The 20,379-nt window shown below is 36.7% G+C and overlaps 1 protein-coding gene, 1 long non-coding RNA gene and 1 pseudogene across 2 annotated transcripts; all 3 read left to right on the top strand.

Annotated features, from left to right (window-relative positions):
- The first annotated feature begins 380 nt into the window (after positions 1-380).
- LOC132058434 (receptor-like protein 19) lies at positions 381-3,693 on the top strand (annotated as a pseudogene).
- Positions 3,694-5,051: 1,358 nt separating this feature from the next.
- Positions 5,052-6,001, top strand: LOC132058435 (uncharacterized). Its single transcript, XR_009415305.1, has 2 exons — positions 5,052-5,142; positions 5,774-6,001. It is a non-coding gene; the product is annotated as an uncharacterized LOC132058435 (long non-coding RNA).
- An 8,045-nt stretch (positions 6,002-14,046) lies between these two features.
- LOC132056939 (transcription factor bHLH140) lies at positions 14,047-19,482 on the top strand. Its single transcript, XM_059449350.1, has 6 exons — positions 14,047-14,322; positions 14,488-14,606; positions 15,591-16,501; positions 17,178-17,802; positions 17,898-18,068; positions 18,905-19,482. The coding sequence occupies exons 1-6, from the start codon at positions 14,283-14,285 to the stop codon at positions 19,232-19,234; spliced, it is 2,196 nt and encodes a 731-aa protein (XP_059305333.1). The 5' UTR covers positions 14,047-14,282; the 3' UTR covers positions 19,235-19,482.
- The last annotated feature ends 897 nt before the right edge of the window (positions 19,483-20,379 follow it).

A 20,379-nucleotide genomic window follows, 5' to 3' on the forward strand; every position in this document is an offset into this window, starting at 1 on the left:
ATTCAGATATGGAAATTTCAGCCATGAATAACAAGAAAATGAAAAAATAGCCAAGCTCAGTCCCTGTCACAGTCACAGAATAGGAACCCCTCAATCATAAATTTAAACACATGCAAAAGGTCAATGTTTTAGTAAATCTTTTCACATAGAAAAATATATACAAGTGTAGCTTCAAAGTCATCCAAGGAATAAACAAATAGGCTGACATCAAACAAGTAGAATGAAACAATGATATCTGTACAAACACTAAAATACAAACAAACGCGTCATGTTCTTATTTTCCCTTTTGACTATGTCGCTCCTGTATATGTAATGTTCACCTTCTCCTTTTAAAATTTCCTCCTAGACTTTAGTCATCAGCCCATACAAGTTACATAAAAATGAGAACTCTACACTTCCTATGGCTTTTCTTGATACTGTTGTTGCAAATCTTATCAGGCAACGAGATTTTCTTGGTTTCCTCTCAATGCCTTGACTGTCAGAAATCGTTGCTTCTGCAGTTGAAGGGAAGCCTCAAATATAACTCTAGTCTGTCAACCAAGTTGGCACGTTGGAACCAAAAAACAAGTGACTGTTGCAACTGGAAGGGGGTGAGATGTGATAGCACTGGTCATGTGATTGTCTTGGAACTGGATAATGAGACAATTTCTAGTGGAATTGAGAATTCAAGTGCTCTCTTCAGTCTTCAGTATCTTGAGAATTTAAATTTGGCTTACAACATGTTCAACGTTGAAATACCAGCTGGTATATCCAACTTAACGAACTTGAAGTACCTGAATTTATCAAATGCTGGTTTTGTTGGGGAAATTCCCATGACATTATCAAGATTAAAAAGGCTACTTACTCTTGATCTCTCTACTAACACCGATATAATCCAGCCACTAAAACTTGAAAATCCCAATTTGAGATATGTCATTGAGAACTTTACAGAGCTTAGAGAGCTTTACCTTGATGGTGTTGATCTTTCAGCTCAAAGTAGTGAGTGGTGTCAATCTTTATCTTCATATTTGCCTAACTTGAATGTTTTGAGCTTGCGTAGTTGTAAAATTTCTGGCCCCATTGATGATTCACTTTCCAAGCTTCACTTTCTTTCTGTCATCCGTCTTGACCATAACAATCTCTCTACCACAGTTCCAGAATACTTTGCCAATTTCTTGAACTTGACTACGTTGACTTTCGCAGCATGTAATCTGCAGGGAGAATTTCCTGGAAAGATCTTTCAGTTACAGGTTCTACAGATTTTGAACTTGTCATATAATGGATTTCTTCGTGGCAATATTCCAAATTTTCCTCAAAACGGATCTTTGAGGACGATATCACTAAGCTACACAAACTTCTCTGGTTCATTACCAGAATCCATTTCGAACCTTCAGAACTTGTCCAAGTTGGAGCTCTCCAATTGCAGTTTCGGAGGATCAATACCTTCCACAATGGAAAATCTTACAGAACTTGTTTACTTAGATTTCTCCTTTAACAGCTTCACTGGTTCTATCCCATATCTCCAGCAGTCCAAGAAACTCACACACTTAGACCTCTCTCAGAATCATCTAACTGGTGTCCTATCTCCAGCTCATTTCAAAGGACTCTCACAGCTTGTCTACATAAATTTAGCAGTCAACTCACTCAACGGGACCCTTCCTGCATATATCTTTGAACTGCCCTCCTTGGAGAAGCTTTTCCTTTTCAAAAATCAATTTCTTGGCCAAGTAAACGAATTTCACAATGCATCCTCCTCTCTGCTGGATACAATTAATTTGAGCAACAACCATCTGAATGGTTCAATTCCTGAATCCGTATTTGAAGTTGGGAGGCTTAAGATCCTCACACTTTCTTCCAACTTCTTTAGCGGGATAGTATCACTTGACGTGATTGGGAGGCTCAGTCATCTTACTACACTAGATCTTTCTTATAATAACTTCACAATTGACACAATTAGTAGCAGGAATTCAACCTCATTCACTTCTCCTCAGTTGATCGAATTGGGACTAGCTTCTTGTCGGTTGCAAAAGTTTCTTGATCTTAAAAGTCAGTCCAGGTTGACAGTTCTAGACCTTTCAGACAACCAAATTCATGGGGCAATACCAAATTGGATTTGGGAAATTGGTGATGGAGCTCTCCGTTACCTGAATCCTTCCAACAATCAACTAGAGCACCTGGAACAACCTTACAATGTTCAGAACGCTCTTGTAATCCTTGACTTGCATTCCAACAAGCTAAAGGGTGAACTACCAATTCAACCTTTTTGGTCCATCCCATATTTGGATTGCTCGAGCAATAATTTCAACAATTGCATCCCACTAAATATTAACATTTCTCTTGGTGCTTTCTTCTCATTTACAAATAATAGGCTCACTGGAAGGATACCTGAATCCATATGCAATGCCAGCTACCTTCAAGTTCTTGATTTCTCGAACAATGCCTTGAGAGGCACAATACCACCATGTCTACTGGAATAGAGTACAAATCTTGGAGTTCTGAATCTAGGGAACAATAGTCTCTATGGTGTTATACCAGATTCATTTCCAATTGGTTGTGCTCTACAAACTTTAGACCTGAGTGAGAATAAGTTACAAGGGAGGATGCCAAAGTCGCTGGTTAAACTGTGAGTTGTTAGAAGTCCTGAATGTCGGAAATAACAGACTTGTTGATAGTTTCCCCTTCGTGTTGAAGAACTCACCCAGTCTTCGAGTCCTAGTACTGCGCTCCGATGGATTTTATGGAAATTTTCAGTGTGATCCAACCAGTCATAGCTGGCAAAATCTCCAAATCATAGATATAGCCTCCAACAAATTTAATCGTGAATTGAGTGCAGAATGCTTTCTGAATTGGAAAGGAATGATGGTTGCAGACGATTACATGGAGCCAGTAAACAATCAGATCCGGTTTAAGTTCTACAGAGTAAACCTATATTATCAGAACGCAGTGACAATAACCATCAAAAGGATGGAGATGAAGCTTGTGAAAATTCTCAGAGTCTACACATCTATTGATTTCTCTTCAAATAGATTTCACGGAGTGATCCCAGATATTCTAGGGAATCTCAGCTCGCTTTATGTTCTGAACCTGTCACACACAATGCCCTTGAGGGACCAATTCCAAAATCAATTGGGAAGGTAAAAATGCTTGAATCACTTGACCTCTCCCGGAACCAGCTATCGGGAGAAATCCCCGCAGAGCTTGCAAGTCTCACATTCATAGCAGCTTTGAACTTATCGTTCAACAATTTGTTCGGCAAAATCCCATCGACTAATCAATTCCAAACATTCTCAGCAGATTCCTTTGAAGGAAATAGAGGCCTATGCGGGTTTCCTCTTGAAGATTGCAAAAGCAGTGACTCTGAGTTGCCGCTGTCACCAACTCCTCAAGCAGACTCAGATGATGATTGGAAGTTCATTTTTGGGGCTGCGGGATACATAGTAGGGGCAGTAAACACTATCACACTTCTGTGGTTTTACGAGCTAGTGAAGAAATGGTTTGATAAGCATATGGAGAGATGCTTGCTTTGGTTTTCAACAATGTGATCCTTAAACCCATAAATGATGAGTTTATTTTACATGTGTTGCTGCCTGTGCGTCACTTGAATTGCTTTGTTCTAAATAAACTGCAGAATAAATAACGCCAAGATCAATATGCATAACCCTGGAAGTGGCGTTTTATTTAGTATCTAAGTGCCAATGTTTCCCTTACTACATTCATCATATGTGTATACTGATAAATAAAAGAGTCAGGTCCCAATTCTCTCTTGAATGCTATCCATATATTTTTGAGTCTTTCCTATTCATTTTGATACAAGAAAATACATGGAACTTTAAGAACTTCATTCTCTGAGATTCCTAGTCACTCTTCTGTTCTCTTCAACATTGTCACGTTCACGAGAAACTAATACTTCCTACTAGTATTACATAGCCAACTTTGTATATGGAAACTATGCAGTGCCACATCAGCATTTGTGTTTACGTGTTCAACTTTATACAAGTTGAGGTGCCTACTTGTGCACACCCAAAGTTGGAGGGCACACTTGCCAGCTGAGTCCAAGTTTAAGAGCTTGTTTATGTGTTATGCCAAACTATATTTCATCAACTCTTAACAGTGTATCCTAACTGAATATGGCATCGAATTTCTATAAGCACCATCACACGGAGAGAACACTATCACAACTTTGGTAAACAACAGTGTACATCCAGGGGCGGATGCACAGCCAACCTAGGGTGTTCACCCGAACACCCTCGGCAAAAAATTACAGTGTATATATAGGGTAAATTTTCTGTATTTATGTGCATATATTAACTTTCGAACACCCTCGGCAAAAAATTATAGTGTATATTTAGCTTTCTTTTTTTCCGAACACCCTGGATGAAAATCTTGAATCCGCCCCTGTGTACATCATCAGATATCTAGCATTGCACAGAGGATTAAAGAGTATTTTATGAAAATTTTGAGTCATCAAAGCAATTACTCCCTTTATCCCAATTTATTTTGGCACTTTCTGCTTTTCGAGATTTAAACTATGTAAACTTTGAATAATATTTTAAAGTATATTTTTCCATCAATTAATATGAGAAGAAGTTCAACTTATAGTACTTTTTGTATAATTTTTAATACCTATTTTTAAAAAAAAAAAAAAAATCGCAAGGCAGAATTTCATGGCAAATTAGGCCTACTCGAACAAAATTTAGGCCTTAAGGCCTAATTTCTGTAGAATCCCAGCAGAGTGTAAAAAAAAAAAAAAAAAAAAAAAAAAAAAAAAAAAAAGAAAATTGCCTTGCGAACAAATTCTGCCTTATAAGGCATAACTAAATTTGCCTCATAAGGCGCAAATCCTTGCCTTACGAAATTGTTTTTGTACCGGCGTTGAACCCAGAACCTCAAAATATTTTTGTCCATATTTTTAAGCGAAGGACAAAAATTAAAGACCATCAATTGAGGGACAAAAATTAAAAATCAGCCCCTTTGAAGGAAATGGGCGCAAAAAAATGAAAAAGCCCAATAAGAAATCCCTGGTATTCTTGGCCCAGGCCCTCAGCCTAGTATTAAATAGACTGAAACCCCTGCCCCATTATCCTCTAGGATTAGGGTTAGGGTTAGGGTTTTTCCCGAAAAGGGTAGCGCACATTCACTTTCTCTGTCACCATGAGAGCTAAGGTACGTTTTTTTCACAACATTTAAATTAAATCATCCCTTATTGCTTCTATTTTCGTCACATTAATTAAGGTTTTTGATTAGCATAACTGATAATTCAATTTTTGTATGTATGGGAAAATTACGCTCTATGTATATTGGGAGAAAACCTTTACGCCATGTATAAACACCTTTTATACACTATTATTCACTTTTATGGGAAAATTACGCTCTATGTCTACAGGGAAAAAATATTTATACCACGTAGCCCATATTCCGAGTTTTTTAATCGGTTTAGCCTATATTTGCGCATAAACACTTTTTATACGCTATTATACAAGGTTGATACATTATGTATAATGTTGTATAATATTGTATATTGGGCCATGTGGCACGATTAATATTGTTTTCTTATTATTTCATTGCTATTAATGCTAATCCTCTGAACTTTGATCTATATTTTATAATGTATTTCTCATCATATTGACATGAGAAAAAATGCAACTTATAGTATTTGTAGTATAGTTTTAATATCTAAATTTTAATTTTAAAATATTAAGTATCTAAGCTAAATATTTTATGTTGGGCTCTGTATTTTTGAAAATCTCCCTTCTTTTATCGATTAATAAATTATATTGTGTGGATAATATTACAGTGGAAGAAGAAGAGAATGAGGAGGTTAAAGAGGAAGCGCCGAAAGATGAGACAGAGATCCAAGTAGTCATATTTTTCGACTTGTTCGTGGCCTTTTATTACTTTTGTTCTAGGGTTTTGGATCTTATATTGTCCTTAAATTTGTCAGTTATTGATGAAAAACTTGAGTTTGTTGATCACTTTCTTTTGATGATACATTTTGAAGTTTTTATCGGAGTTCATTTTGATAGCTTTGGCAATTTTTCTTCTACTCCAGTTTCATTAGTATGGTAAATCTTTGGATTTATTAAATAATAGATCTAATGTTCGGAAAAGTTACTTTTTAGAACCTAACATGTATATCCAATGTGATATTTGATGATTAGAATTGAATCTTGGGTAAGATTCTCTTTTGGAGTTAGTCTGTACAGAAAATTAGACTAGTTGATTATGATTTATGGTCAGGTTAGAGCTATTTATTGCCTGTTGTAGGAGCTTGATTGCTTAATTAGCTTTTACAATGTTGAACTGGATTTTCCAAGGTCGTAGGATGGGATGGACAAGGATATCCCGTGCGATTAGCTATGCTACCTCTAAATGGGATAATAAAATGGTTCTTGGAACTATTTAATACCCATAACGCGGCATAAAATAATCTCTCATTTTATCCCAAGATTGTTATCCCTTACCCCACCAACCAAACAACCCCTATAACCTTTAGCTGAAGTACCTGTCGTTAGATGATTGATGTTTGCTTCTCTTGAGAGAAAGATATAACTATTTCATCTGTATCTGGTTACAACTTTAGGGATAAAACCTTTAGCTTTAGACAAGTCTCTAAAGTTTTAATACGAAGTTTTCATTGTGAGATGATTTGTTAAGGAGTAGGCTTTTCTTGTGAGGAGATAAAATGGTTAGCTTTTAGCAAGTACTCCTGCTAGAACCTTTAGTTGCCATGCTGAATGGTGTTTGTCTTGTTCTTTTCCTTCATCAGATAAAAGTTACTGATTTCTGTTAATTTTGGTTCTTAATTTTTTCAAAGAAAATTTTCTCCTTTTGGTAATTACTCATTTGATGTCTCGTTGTATCTTGTCTGAAGCATCCTTCTTCAAAGATGGATCAAAAATACCTATCTGGTTAAGAAGTTAAATAGTGAAATAGTTTTCAGATTCTATAGTTTTTGAAGCAAATGGTCCATGTATTGGACTAACTATTGAGAATAAATTAGTTGCCAGCATACTTAAACCCCCTACCCCGACAAAAAGGGGAAGTGAAAAATGTTAACTTTCTTTCCCTTCCTCTTCCCTTCCAAATCTAAAAAAATTGGAAATTTACAAGGGCTACTGCACCTAGTACCATTCTCATAAGACATCCACATGTCTCTTTGCTTATGTTTCTTTCTTCCATCCTTGTAATCCAAAGATAACTGCAAGTTTTGTGCAAGATAATTTGAAATGTTTTCCTTCACAAATATGTGGAATATATCCAATGTGACGTTCAGTTACTAGAATTGAATTCTCTGAAAGCTTCTCTGTTGGAGTTATTTAGTCTGTATGGAACTTAACCTCGTTGATTGTGGTCAAGTTAGAGCAATCTATTGTCTGCTGTACGAGCTCAATTACTTATAGCATTGAACCGGATTCTGTAGAGCTTTTACAGAAGTATTTCTCGTTAGATGATTGATGCGGGCTTCTCTTGAAAGGAGATAAAAGCTGAGTGTTTCAGCTGCATCTGTTACAGATTTAGGGATAAAACCTTTACCTTAAGAGAGAAGTCTCTAATGGTTTTTTGAGAAGTTTTTGTCGTGAGATGATATATTGAGGAGTTGGCTTCTCTTGACAGGAGATAAAATGGTTAGCTTTAGCAAGTTACTCCTACTATTTAGTTGCCATTGTAGTGATCATCCTGGACGGTGTTTGTGTTGTTCGTTTCCTTCATTAGATAAAAGTGTTATAGATTCCTCTTATTTTTCAACCTTTCTAAAACAGGTTATCGATTTATGTTAGTTTTGATTCCTGAGTTTTCCAATGAATTTTTTTTCCTTTAGCTAATTACTCATTTGATGTCTCGGTGCATCTTGTCTGAAGCCTTACGCATATGGCGATTGATGTGTCAACAGGCTAACCTTGTCAAGGATGCTCAAATATGCCCATCTGGTTAAGCAGTTAACCAGTGAGATATAGCTTACCTCTTAACTTAATTTGGATTGAGATGTGGTAGATGGATTATTTTCTATTTGTTGAAGATTGGAGTTTACTCGAGAAAATAATAACATCAAACTTTGATTCCAACGTATATACTCACTTGGCTACCAAGTTGACAAGGCGCTGTTATAATTTGCTTTCTCGGGCTAGCCAGACTTAGAGATGTTGTGTCATGGGGTGTTGCAATTCACTGTCCTGCCTTTGCTTGAATGTGAATGGGACTAATGTAATCCATAGTTATTACAAAAAATAATGGCAAGTCTGTTATCGATTAATCAAGGTGGCATAAGACAAGGAACCAAAAACAACAAAGGTATCATACATTAGATTATCCTGACGATTTTTGAGATGTGCAAATGAGACGCTACTCTACTAGAAAGTGTGTGCTGGCTTTGCCCATCTTGTGCAATTGTTTTTGGTCATTTCTACTGCACGATGGTTTTGAACTTATATATGAAACCAATCCTTATGAGAAATTGGTTAAAATACTAATCCAAATCGAAACAAAGTTGGTATTATAACCCAGCTGAGCAAGAGTCAGCGTGAAATGCTGTTCTTTTGCATGGCTACGGCACCTAGTACCAGTCACATAAGATAAAACATCCATAGTTACTTTCTTCCATTCTAGTAACCCAAAGATAAGTGCAAGGGTTGTGCAAGATCATTTCAAAACCTTTTCCTTCATAGATGTGCGGAATATCTGCTATAGAAGTACATGTGTGTTTTTTAATAGTAAAATAGAGATAATAATAATAATAATAATAATAATAATAATAATAATAATAATAATAATAATAATAATAATAATAATAATAATAATAATATACTACAAAGCTCAGCCGTTGGAGGGAACAATGTCCCATTACAATTACAAACATTGGACAATAATACAGGGGGATGGGGGTTCCTGATAACATATCCTTAAGCTTGCAAAAACATCCCTGGAAAGGTAAAACAATGTTGAGGTCTTGATATATTCTTAAGCTTTCAAAAACATCTATCCTGTAGCCTTGTTCATTTGCTTGGGTAGAAGCGTGCAGGGTTGCCAAGCATCACTGTCCTGCAATCAATAATGTTTGTTGCCTTTAGCCTCCGTTTTTTTAAGTGACGCCGAATTTAATAATAATATACTACAAAGCTCAGCCGAAAGAGTTTTTTACAAACATTAATACAGGGGGATGGTTCTGTAATTTTTTCATAAGCCTTTTAAAAATTTGGAATCGTCAATTATTGTGACTTATAGTACTTTTTTTATAATTTTAAATGTGTACATTTTATTTCAAAAAATTTAAAAAAAATTTGTCTGAATTTAAAAAAAAAAAAAAAATTATGGTGTGCGAGGCACACTATACTTGAGTGAGGGTAGCTGTTGTTTGACACATGGAGGTGTGGACCCCATCCTCCAGCATCACTCTCTCTGACCACGCCCCTATTCTCTTCTCTACTTTCTTTTTTGTGACTTCTCTCTTTCTACTCTCCTTCCCCAAATACTCTATAATTTCTCTTTCTTTTTTTTTCCTTTGTGAAAAGAAAATTGAATTTTCCTCTTCAATTCTTTATTTCCCTTCTAATTAGAAATTGAAAACCTGTTAATTTATAAGGGTGCTTGACCCCAAAAAAAAATAAAAATTATAAGGGTCTCCCAAATCTTCACGAGTCAGCAATTTAGAAATGATCACAATTTGGTTAAAATTAAATCGATCCAGATCGCAAATCAATTAAATAAATCAATAGTTATTTGGAGTTGATTTATTTTGATTTTAAGTTCTTAAAACCCTGATAATATTTGGTTTGATTTTATTAAAAATAAATCAAACCCCCAACCACTCCCATCACCCCACCCCCACCCTAACCTCACCCCCCCCCACACCGCGACCCAACCCCCCCCTAAAAAAAATGTTTGTAAAATAAAGATTTTTTTTTATGTTTTTTTTTTTTTTTTTGCACCCCCCAACTACCAAACAGCCACTCATGACCAATGCATGACCCTCCCCCCACCCCACCCCTCCCCCTAATTTTTTTTTTTTAATTTTTCTTCTTCCGGTTTTCACCAACACATCCCCCCCCCCCTCAGCATGGACACCCCTCTCCCCCCAATTTTTTTTTCTTTTTTCTTAAAAAAGGTTTTAAAAGTTTTTTTATTTTTTCACGACCCCCCCCCGACACCCCACCACCCCAATTAATTTTCTTTTTAAAGTTTTGAAAATTTTTTTTTTTTTTTTTTAATTTGGGGTGGGGGGTGTAAAAACCCGAAAGAAAAGTAAAAACTTAAAAATTGGGGTGTAGGTTGGTGTGGTGTGGGTCCACGCGGGGGGAGGGGCATGTGGTGGTGTAGAAAATCCAAAAAAAAAAAAAAATAAACGGAGGGGGGGGGGGAGGGGTTGGTGGAGGGTTGAGATGGGGATAGGGGTTGGGGTGGAGTTGGTGGGGCTTGGGTGAGTATTTTCCGGAAAATATTTTCTACCAACCAAATGAACATGAAAAAATAAGTAAGAAATTCCCTTATTTTCCACTCATTTTTTTGCGCGGATTGCCCTTCTTTTGGGGTGGTCTTTAAATTTTGCCCCTCATATTTGTGGTCTTTAAATTATGCCCCTCATATTCTGTGGTCTTTAATTTTTGCCCTTCGGGTTGCAACCTTGAGCGTTCATGCAGAAATTATGAGGTTCTGGGTTCGAACTCCCGCTCAAGCATAGATTAAAAAAAAAAAAATTGCAAGGCAAGGTTTGGGTCTCGTGTATGCCGGACCCGGCATACACTTATTAAGGAATTACCAAAGTTATGCCGGACCCGGCATACTCATGCTTTATGGGCAGACTTGGCATAAGTATAACGGGTTCGGCATAACTTTGGTAATTCCTTAACAAGTTTACGCCGGGTCTAGCATACTTATGGGCAAACTTTTAATAGGCAAACTTTTAGTTAAGCCTTAACTAAAAGTATTTTCCTAGTTCTGCCTTATGGGGCAGACTTTTAGTTAAGACACAACTAAAAGTATGCCTCATAAGGCATAACTAAAAGTATGCCCCATAAGGCGAAACTTTTCCTTAAGGTATAACTAAAAATTTGCCTTATAATACAAAGTCTATGTCTTAAGGAAAAGTTATGCCTTATGGGGCATACTTTTAGTTATGCTTTAACTAAAAATCTGCCTATAAGGCATAACTAGGAAAAGACTTTTTAGTTGGCTTAACTAAAAGTTTGCCCATTAAGTTTGCCCATAAGTATCTTTGAACTCGGCATAAACTTGTGAAGGAATTACCAAAGTTATGCTAGACCCGCATCTTATGCAAGTCCGCCCATAAGGCATAAGTATCTTTGGGGACGGCGCATAACTTTTGTAATCTTTAACAAGTGTATGTTGTTGGGTGCATAGCGAATTTTAAACTACACGCTTTGCGAAATTTTTTAAATTTTTGACTGAGTGAGGGTTCGAACCTGGAACCCTTGGGTTTTAGTCGAAAGGCAAAATTTAAAGACCACCCCAAAAGAAGGGCAATTCGCAGAATTGCCCTTTTCCACTACCCAAATGAACATGAGAAAATAAGTAGAAATTCACTTATTTTTCAAGAACACATTTTTCAGGAACGGAAACGGGCCAAAATTACCCCTGAACTTTCGAAAATAGTTTATTTATACCCTTCGTTATACTATTGGGTCAATTGTGCCCTTACCGTTATACAATGAGCCAAATATATCCCTAAACTTTCAAAAATAGTTTATTTATACCCTTCGTTATACTATTGGGTCAATTGTGCCCTTACCGTTATACTATGGGCCAAATATACCCTTAAGTTACACGGTCTGCCACGTGTCACAATCACAATGGCCCAACCCACTTCCCCCTATAATTACACCCAGATTAAATTAATCACCGGATCCGACCCGTCACTTTATTTCACCCAACCCGTTTTGTTTATTTCAAACCCAAATAAAGTACCCGTACCCATTTTGTTTATTTCATTACAGGTTTTGTTTCTGTAAAACATGGTAGTATACAAAATGAAAACCCAAATAAAAAATTTCACCACGTTAATAGGATTGTTACAGTAACAAAAACAAATTTATCCTTTCTTTATAGAAATGAAAACAATGCAAAGAGCTCAGGCAGAGGAGAAGAGAAAAGAAACAGAAAAAACCATTCTATCCCAGGAAATCCATCATGGAATAGTCGAGCCTGTTCCTCTCGACTTAATTCATCAATGGACCACTAACCAAGTAGCCTGCTTATTGAAAATACCAACACATACTAGCCATCACTTAATTGCAGTTTCAAGAATCACCATTTATGTGACAGTTAAAACCAAAAAGTCATCGTGTTATCCATAATTTTATGATCCTTCATTTTGGGTTTTCATTTTGTATACTACCATATTTTACAGAAACAAAACATGTAATGAAATAAACAAAAGGGGTACGGGTACTTTATTTGGGTTTGAAATAAACACAACGGGTTGGGTGAAATAAAATGACGGGTCGGATCCAGTGATTAATTTAATCTAGGTGTAATTATAGGGGAAAATGGGTTGGGCTATTGTGATTGTGACACGTGGCGGACCATGTAACTTAAGGGTATATTTGGCCCAAAGTATAGCTGTATGGGCACAATTGGCCCAATAGTATAACGAAGGGCATAAATAAACTATTTTCGGAAGTTCAGGGGTATATTTGGCCCATAGTATTATTTTTGAAAGTTCGGTAAGGTCCTTTCTGCTCAAACATTTTCTTGAAAACATTTTCCTCCATACCAAACACACCCTTAAAAGTGTAGACATAAAGGCTATAATGACTAAATTAAAATTATATAAAAGTTCAGTGGTAATTTTGGTCCTTTTTATTTCCAAAAAAACATTTTCTTGGAAAACATTTTCCTCCATAAAAATAATTTGAACAATTTAAAAGAGACTCTCGGAGACATAAATTGAAATAAAGGGAGGAACTTATTTTGTAGTCTATGCCAAAAGTACTTATTTTCTCCCAAGGCTTAAAATTATATAACAACATGACTGATGTGGCTAAATAAGATTGATCAAAGATAGTTGCTTGGAGCTTTATTTATACTTGATGTGTCCCTTGTTTTCTTTTAGATTGAAGTGACAATTAGGAGTTCGAAGAAGGAAGAGATAAGTGGGCTCTATAGAGAATTTGCTCATGAAATTCATAATAGAGTCGGATCGCAATAAAAGAAATCGTTATCTTCATGCAGATACTCCAAACCTATTATGGCTAGTAATTCGACAAATATGTTAGTAGTAAAATGATGGAGTTATTAAAATCCAAAATTTAGTTGGGAGCTAGCAAGTATTCCATGAAATTAGTTGAAGTGCGCACAAATTGATGAACACAACAATTGTTAAAAAGAAAAACCAAAATCTAGTTACTTAGGGCCCGTTTGGCCATAAGAATTATTCACTTTATCCGGAATCAGCGTTTGGCCATAAGAATTCCAAATACAATTTGAAGTTGTATTCCGGAATTCCATCAAAATTTTCACTTTTTTCACAACCAAAACAACTACTTTCAACCAAAAACTACAATTTCAAAAACTATGGCCAAACACAACTCCAACTCCAAAAATTCCAAAAAAAGTGATTTTTTTTTTTGGTTTCTATGGCCAAACGCCTACTTAAATTATTCCTGGAGAATCCAAAGCCTCATCTAATAACCAATTTCCTGAATTTAATTAGATTAATGTTCGGAAAAGTTACTTTCAGGTATATTTTTCATATCAAATTAAGTGGAAAACAATACATTTAAAGATGTTAACTAGAGTTCACTTATACTCCTTCATTCCCAATTTATACGAAGGTTGACCAGTTTGGAGAGTCAAACAGTTCAATCCTTGACTGCGATTTTTTCTACTCTTTTATATATTGTAAATTATTAATTATGTGACTTATCGATACTTTTTATATAGTTTCCAAATATATAACTTTTATTCTAAAATACTAGAGAAATCCATGTTTAAAATTGAGTAAAAAAAAAACTATTTAACTCTCTAAACTGGTCAACCTTCGTGTAAATCGGGAGTTGGGAGAGTATTGAATTTCCTGAAGCAAAAAATGTCAAATAGTGAAATAGTCCTTTTATCTCTGGAAGTAGGTTCAGTCCCTAAAGTATTATTTGAGCGCCTCTGATCCTTTAGGTTTTCCAAAGTGAGCACTTTTGGTCTTGAATTTGAAAAATTATTAGACTAAAAAGGTATTCTGGAAACAGTTCCGAATTCCAATGCTATTGTAGAAGTTCCTTACGAAGTGTCTCGTGTAAAATTGGAACCTGAAAAGCTCCGAAGCGAGAAAGAACAGACCTTTGCATATTTTGATAAACATGGAAGCAATGGAAATTGATCCTGAAACTAATTCTACTGGTAATTCTTCTTCTTACCCCATTCATTGTTTATTCCTTTTGTATACGAATCCTCTATATTCGTTCCTCTCTATTTAGTATTAACGGAAATGGAGTGGAAATACAGAGGATTGACGCAACTAATTTAGGATTATTGAGTCATAGTTAATTGATTTCAATCAATTAGGGAAGGATGAAGGAAAACCCATAATGGTATTACTGGTGGGAGCTCCAGGAAGTGGTAAATCCATTTTTTGTGACACTGTTATGCGACTCTCTACCCGCCCTTGGGTTCGTATTTGCCAGGTTAGTGAACATTTTTGTTCTGTTATTTTGTTTCTTTCTATGTAAGAATATTTGTTTGATGAAATGTCTGAATGGGTTCCTCTATATTCCTCCGACGTCCCACAAGATAGCAGCACTATTAGCCTTCGACACGCATAAATAGTCCTGGTATAAAAATTTAGTACTGTCTTATCCCTTGTTTGGTTACTGACATAATTTGTCTTCAAACCAAACGACCCCTTACTATTGGTGTGTCAAACAATTTTCCCTTTGACTATGATGTTTTTAGATATTTCTAGGTGTAAAAAGATTCGAATTTATAATAGTTTTCTAAATGTGTAAATTTGGTTTTAAAATATTTATGCGCAAATTCACAGCGAAATTAAATGAGTTGATCCTCGTACTCTGAACTCCGCGATCCATTTTGGGCTGAAGGGGATATCTTTGCCAGTTGTTGTACAATGTGCTTGCCTGTGTTGATAGACTGTTGGGATCTGCTACTTGCTTGTTAAGAAATACGAAAACAGAAAGTTTCAAAGGTGAATTAAGAAGGCTGCTTTTTTATTTGGGTCCTGGGCGAGTTAGTTCACATGGTTCATAGATTTAATAAACCTGAAAATGCTATTGAGAATTGGCATTTGGTTCAATTTCACTTTCCTTAGAGTAGGCAACGGTTCTGTCGCTTCCCCTGTACGCTTTTCTTCCCAAGCCCCTCATCATTTGAACTAGAAATGAAGTGTTGTTTTGTAGTTGTCCAATCTGGCTGGAGTAGCTTAGCTTTGCAATTTCACATGTGTATACAACAAGTTCATGTTTTCTTGCTGAGAATGTTTTCTTTTGCTGATTATTAGAATTTGAAGCATGATGACGTTTATCTTTTTTTGGAGTTTATAGTACTGTCGCTACACCTCACAGATTATTAAACGGAATACTATGCCGAAGACCAGCTATTAGGACATTAGGGTCTCACTTTGGTAAATTGAAAAGTTCTATTTGCTATTGCAGGATACCATTGGGAATGGTAAAGCTGGGACAAAGAACCAATGCTTGACAGGTGCAGCTAGTGCTCTAAGGGAAGGCAAAAGTGTATTTATAGATAGATGCAACTTAGATAGAGAACAGCGGGCCGACTTCGTGAAACTTGTTGGTCCAGAAGTTGAGAAGCATGCAGTGGCACTTGATCTTCCGGCTAAGCTTTGTATTTCTCGGTCGGTTAAGAGGACAGGGCATGAAGGAAACTTGCAAGGTGGGAAAGCTGCTGCAGTTGTGAATAGGATGCTGCAAAAGAAAGAGTTGCCTAAGCTGAATGAAGGATATGCTCGAATTACAGTTTGCCAAGACGAAAAAGATGTTCAAGCTGCTATCAATACGTACACTGCACTTGGTCCATCAGATAAACTTCCACCGGGCTTTTTTGGCCAGAAGAACTCAGATGCCAAAGTCCAACTTGGTATAATGAAGTTCCTTAAGAAAAAAGAACCTCCTGGATGTTCTGATACTGTGATGAATGTCTCTCCAGAGAATATTCGGTCTCATGCCTCTAAGGAAAAGGACTCCAACCAAGTACTAGAGAGCTGTGAAGAACCGAAAAAAGGATCTGTTGACAGTAGCATTTCTTTAGAAAATGCCCCCACCCTTGCATTTCCATCTATTTCTACAGCAGATTTCCATTTCGATCTTGATAAAGCATCGGATATAATAGTTGAAAAGGTTGAGGAATATGTAAATAAGCTTGGAACTGCCAGGCTTGTCTTGGTGGATTTGTCTCAGAATTCAAAAATCCTGTCCCTTGTCAGGGCTAAAGCTGCAGAGAAGAACATTGACTCCAAAAAGTTCTTTACGTTTGTGGGGAATATAACTAAACTTTACTCAGAAGGAGGTTTGCACTGCAACGTGATTGCTAATGCCACTAACTGGTAATTCTCTGCGCCATTATACTGTGCTAGTGAAAAATGAGAAAATTGTTGTAATTCTGCAAGGGGCTTACCAGAAACTTCCCTTTTTCTTTCTGTTTGAATGTTCTGTTATGGAGATTTTGTTTAGTGACAATAAAGTTTGTGAGGGGCAAGTGGTAATACATTGATTTCATGTGAACACCACCTCTTCAGGAGGCTCCAAAGTTTACCTATAAGTTCGGATGCAAAAGAAGGTATTCCAAAAATCTCAATGAGATGAAGTGCTATTTTCAAATGGAAAACAGTTTTAAGATAGGTTGATGGCATGTTAAACAAATGGAACAATGGGTAGTCTTGTGCCTGAAATAGCCTTCTTTTGCCAGAGGGCCATATGGAGGATAGATTCATCCAGCGGAAATCTACTTTCATGATTCATGAGTCAATTTGGTACACATGCATGGTTTTGATAATGACTTGTGTGCATGCAAAGCCATTAAAATAGCAGGGTGCTAAAATCTTGCAGATATTTCCATTTTATAAAAATGTCCAGCAGTTCCATGATACAAATTAATTGTAATCTCACCAACTTGTCATAATACAATACACATTCTTTCTGTGATTTCACCTGAAACGTTATCTTGCCAAGATAATATGTGTTGTTAATTTTTGCATGTCATCTAAAGCCAACTTTGTTCAGGAGACTAAAGCCAGGTGGTGGAGGTGTAAATGCTGCAATATTTAGTGCCGCTGGTCCTGCCCTTGAAACTGCAACCAAAGCTAGAGCTGGATCCCTTAGTGCTGGAAAAGCTGTTGTTGTCCCTCTTCCTTCAGCTTCTCCCTTGTTTAGTAGGGAAGGAGTTACTCATGTCATACATGTCCTTGGACCAAATATGAATCCCCAGAGACCAAACTGTCTTAACAATGACTACGTCAAGGGCTGTGAAATACTCCGGGAAACTTACTCATCACTTTTTGATGGTTTTAAATCTATAGTTAGGAATCAAGGAGAGCCGTCTAAGGATAATCTTGAAAAAGAATTTAAAGGAGAAGTTCAACTAGAGCAAGGTTGTAGAAATGGTGAACAGAAAGCCAAGCGTGAAGCTGTGTGTGAAGCGGACATGAACAAGAAGTATAAAAGCTTTGCGGAAGAACTTGGACCGAATGTTGGAAGTTCTGGAGATGGAAACACCGGTGGACAGAGAAGAAAGGCATGGGGTGGATGGGCTCAAGCTCTCTATGACACTGCAATGCATCCTGAGAGGCATAAGAATTTAATAGAGATATCAGATGACGTTGTAGTATTGAATGATCTTTATCCAAAGGTTATCTTCCCCTCTTCCCCCCCCAACCCCGCCCCCCCCGGTCCTCCTCCCTTGTGAATGTGACAAATACATGTATGGTTTGTTTTCTTTTGCAGGCTCAGAAACACCTCTTAGTGTTGGCACGTGTTGAAGGTCTTGACCGTCTTGCAGATGTTCAGAAGGAGCACGTCACATTATTAAAGAAAATGCATAGTGTTGGCTTGAAGTGGGCAGAAAAGTTTCTATCTGAAAACAATTCATTGATATTCCGCCTTGGATATCATTCGGTACGTTCAACCATCCTCAAATTTTATATGTTTGAATAGTCATTAACAGATACGGAAACAAGTGCATAAGAGTGCCCTTTGTTTTTTTTGCTTTTGTGGTGTGTGTGTGTATGGGGTGGTGTGGGGGGGGGGGGGGGGGGGGCTAAGGGGGGTCTGCTAGGTTGGCACAACCACATGTTTTGTGTGCTTTTCTAGCTACTAATTTTACCTTCAAGTCTGGAAATATTGCAGGTGAATATTGTTCTCTCAAGGGTGTGCTGTAACTCTGCATTACATTCTCTCTATTAAAAAGATATTTGCAAAAATTCGTTAAGCTTTGTATGGATGAGAAGTTCACCAGGCACCAGTCCGCTAGGTCAACATATCTGAAATGTAAAGTTGAGTAAATAGCACTAGTTTCTGTTTATATTGGTTGGTGTGGTATATACATGGCCAATGTATTGGGGAACAATCTCTTGGGTGTTGGATTTTTTATTAGGGATTCTAACACCATGTTCTTTACTCAAGCCATGCCATCAAGCTCCCTGCAAATCCAAATGCGGATTCAAAATTTAAATTTGATGAGTTCAACCTTTAAATTCATACCTTTGTACCCATTCCGCTTTTGAATTTATGGCTTCAAAATTAAATATTATTTGAAATTTTAGTATTTTTTCATGTATATATTTATGCTAGGTATCAAAAATACTAGGTCCGCCTCTGCACTGATCCCTTCCTCGTTCAACCCCGATCATTTGTTTCTCTTCTTGAATCCCTTCCCTCACATCGAGTCAAAATGCTTAAGTCTTTGTTCTTCTACATCTACTGTTTAATTTAATGAACTTCTTTCTGTGTAGGTTCCTTCAATGCGTCAACTGCATCTTCATGTGATAAGCCAAGACTTTGATTCCAATCATCTGAAGAATAAGAAGCATTGGAACTCATTCAACTCCCCCTTCTTCCGGGATTCAGTTGATGTAATTGATGAAGTTAGTCAAAATGGGAAGGCCACTTTGAAGGATGAGAATATTCTTTCCATGGAGCTAAGGTGTCATCGATGTCAAAGTGCACATCCAAACATTCCTCGCCTTAAAGCACATATTAGTTCTTGTCAGGCCGCCTTTCCTGCATTTCTGCTGCAAAATGGTCGTTTAGTTCGTGTAGAAGGTAAAGATGCTAATCACTGAGTTCAGACAATATGTCGAGCTGTTTGAAGTTGGGACATCATGTTATGTATGTACAAATTGGTAAAATAGTTTAGGCTGTTGGGTAGATCAAGTGAACATTTTCCATTAGTTTTCTCAACCTCTTGGTCACTTTCATGCTAATGTCCTTTCCAATGAAGTTACAATATCCACCAAGGAAATTTTCAGAAAAGAAAATATTCTGGAGTTGTGGAAATTCTATCTTGAGATTAGACGGAACTTGCCTGTGAGTTATGACGTGTTGAATTTAAAGTAAAATCGCTGCCCTTTTTTTTTTTTTTTCCCCTTTCTTTTTCATTTTTGTGATATGCGTTCATTACAACAAAACACCCTGTGTAATCTCACATGTGGGATTTGGGGAAGGTGGTGTGTACGCAGCCTTATCCCTACTTTGACCGCAGTTCATTAGAAAACCAATTTTTTGTAACAATGCAAACAGAAAATGGTTGGCCAGGGTCTGTACTACTTGGTGTTCGGATCCCCTCCAGTAACATTTTGTCCAGTTCCTCCGGTACATTGTTCACACATGGCACTTGTTAAATCCAAGGGACAAAACTATACAACATATCGAGTTAAACCCTATAAGCCGTGTCACGTGGAGGGTGGTGTGTACGCAAGAATTTTACCCCTACTCGCGCGCGTAGAGGTATTATCGATGTATCCCTAGATCATATAAATATAATATATATATATATATATAATACTAAAAGTGGAAAGCCTTCAAGTCAAAAATTGATTTACCAAAATGTCCTTTAAAAATTAATTAACTTTGTTTACCTTCAAAACAAAAAAACAAAAAAAAACAAAAAAACAAAAAAAAAGAGACAAAAACAGTTACTCGCTTTCACTTTCGCATAGGGGTGGGCGTTCGTTTTTTCGGTTCAATTTTATCAAAATTCGGTTTGGCTATTTCGGGTTCGGTTTTTTGAAGGTGGACACCAAACACCGAACCAAACTAGTTCGGTTCGGTTCTTTCGGTCTCGGTTTTTTAAAGTTCGGTTCGGTTCGGTTTCGATTTTTTCAATTCGGTTTTTTTAATATAATATTAAACGATTCCATTGACACTAATTCATATTCTCAAAAGCAATAAAACATAAAACTGATAAATTGAAATCAAAATCAAACAA

Source organism: Lycium ferocissimum, chromosome 5, assembly GCF_029784015.1.
Source record: "Lycium ferocissimum isolate CSIRO_LF1 chromosome 5, AGI_CSIRO_Lferr_CH_V1, whole genome shotgun sequence".
NCBI classification, from domain to species: Eukaryota; Viridiplantae; Streptophyta; class Magnoliopsida; order Solanales; family Solanaceae; genus Lycium; species Lycium ferocissimum.

What these genes read in the sequence shown, in the direction of transcription:
- LOC132056939 (XM_059449350.1), top strand. Translation starts at nt 14,283, where the DNA reads ATGGAAGCAATGGAAATTGATCCTGAAACTAATTCTACTG. An exon ending in CTTGGGTTCGTATTTGCCAG is followed by an intron (nt 14,607 to 15,590) that starts GTTAGTGAACAT and finishes TTGCTATTGCAG; the next exon opens with GATACCATTGGGAATGGTAA. An exon ending in TCCGCCTTGGATATCATTCG is followed by an intron (nt 18,069 to 18,904) that starts GTACGTTCAACC and finishes CTTTCTGTGTAG; the next exon opens with GTTCCTTCAATGCGTCAACT.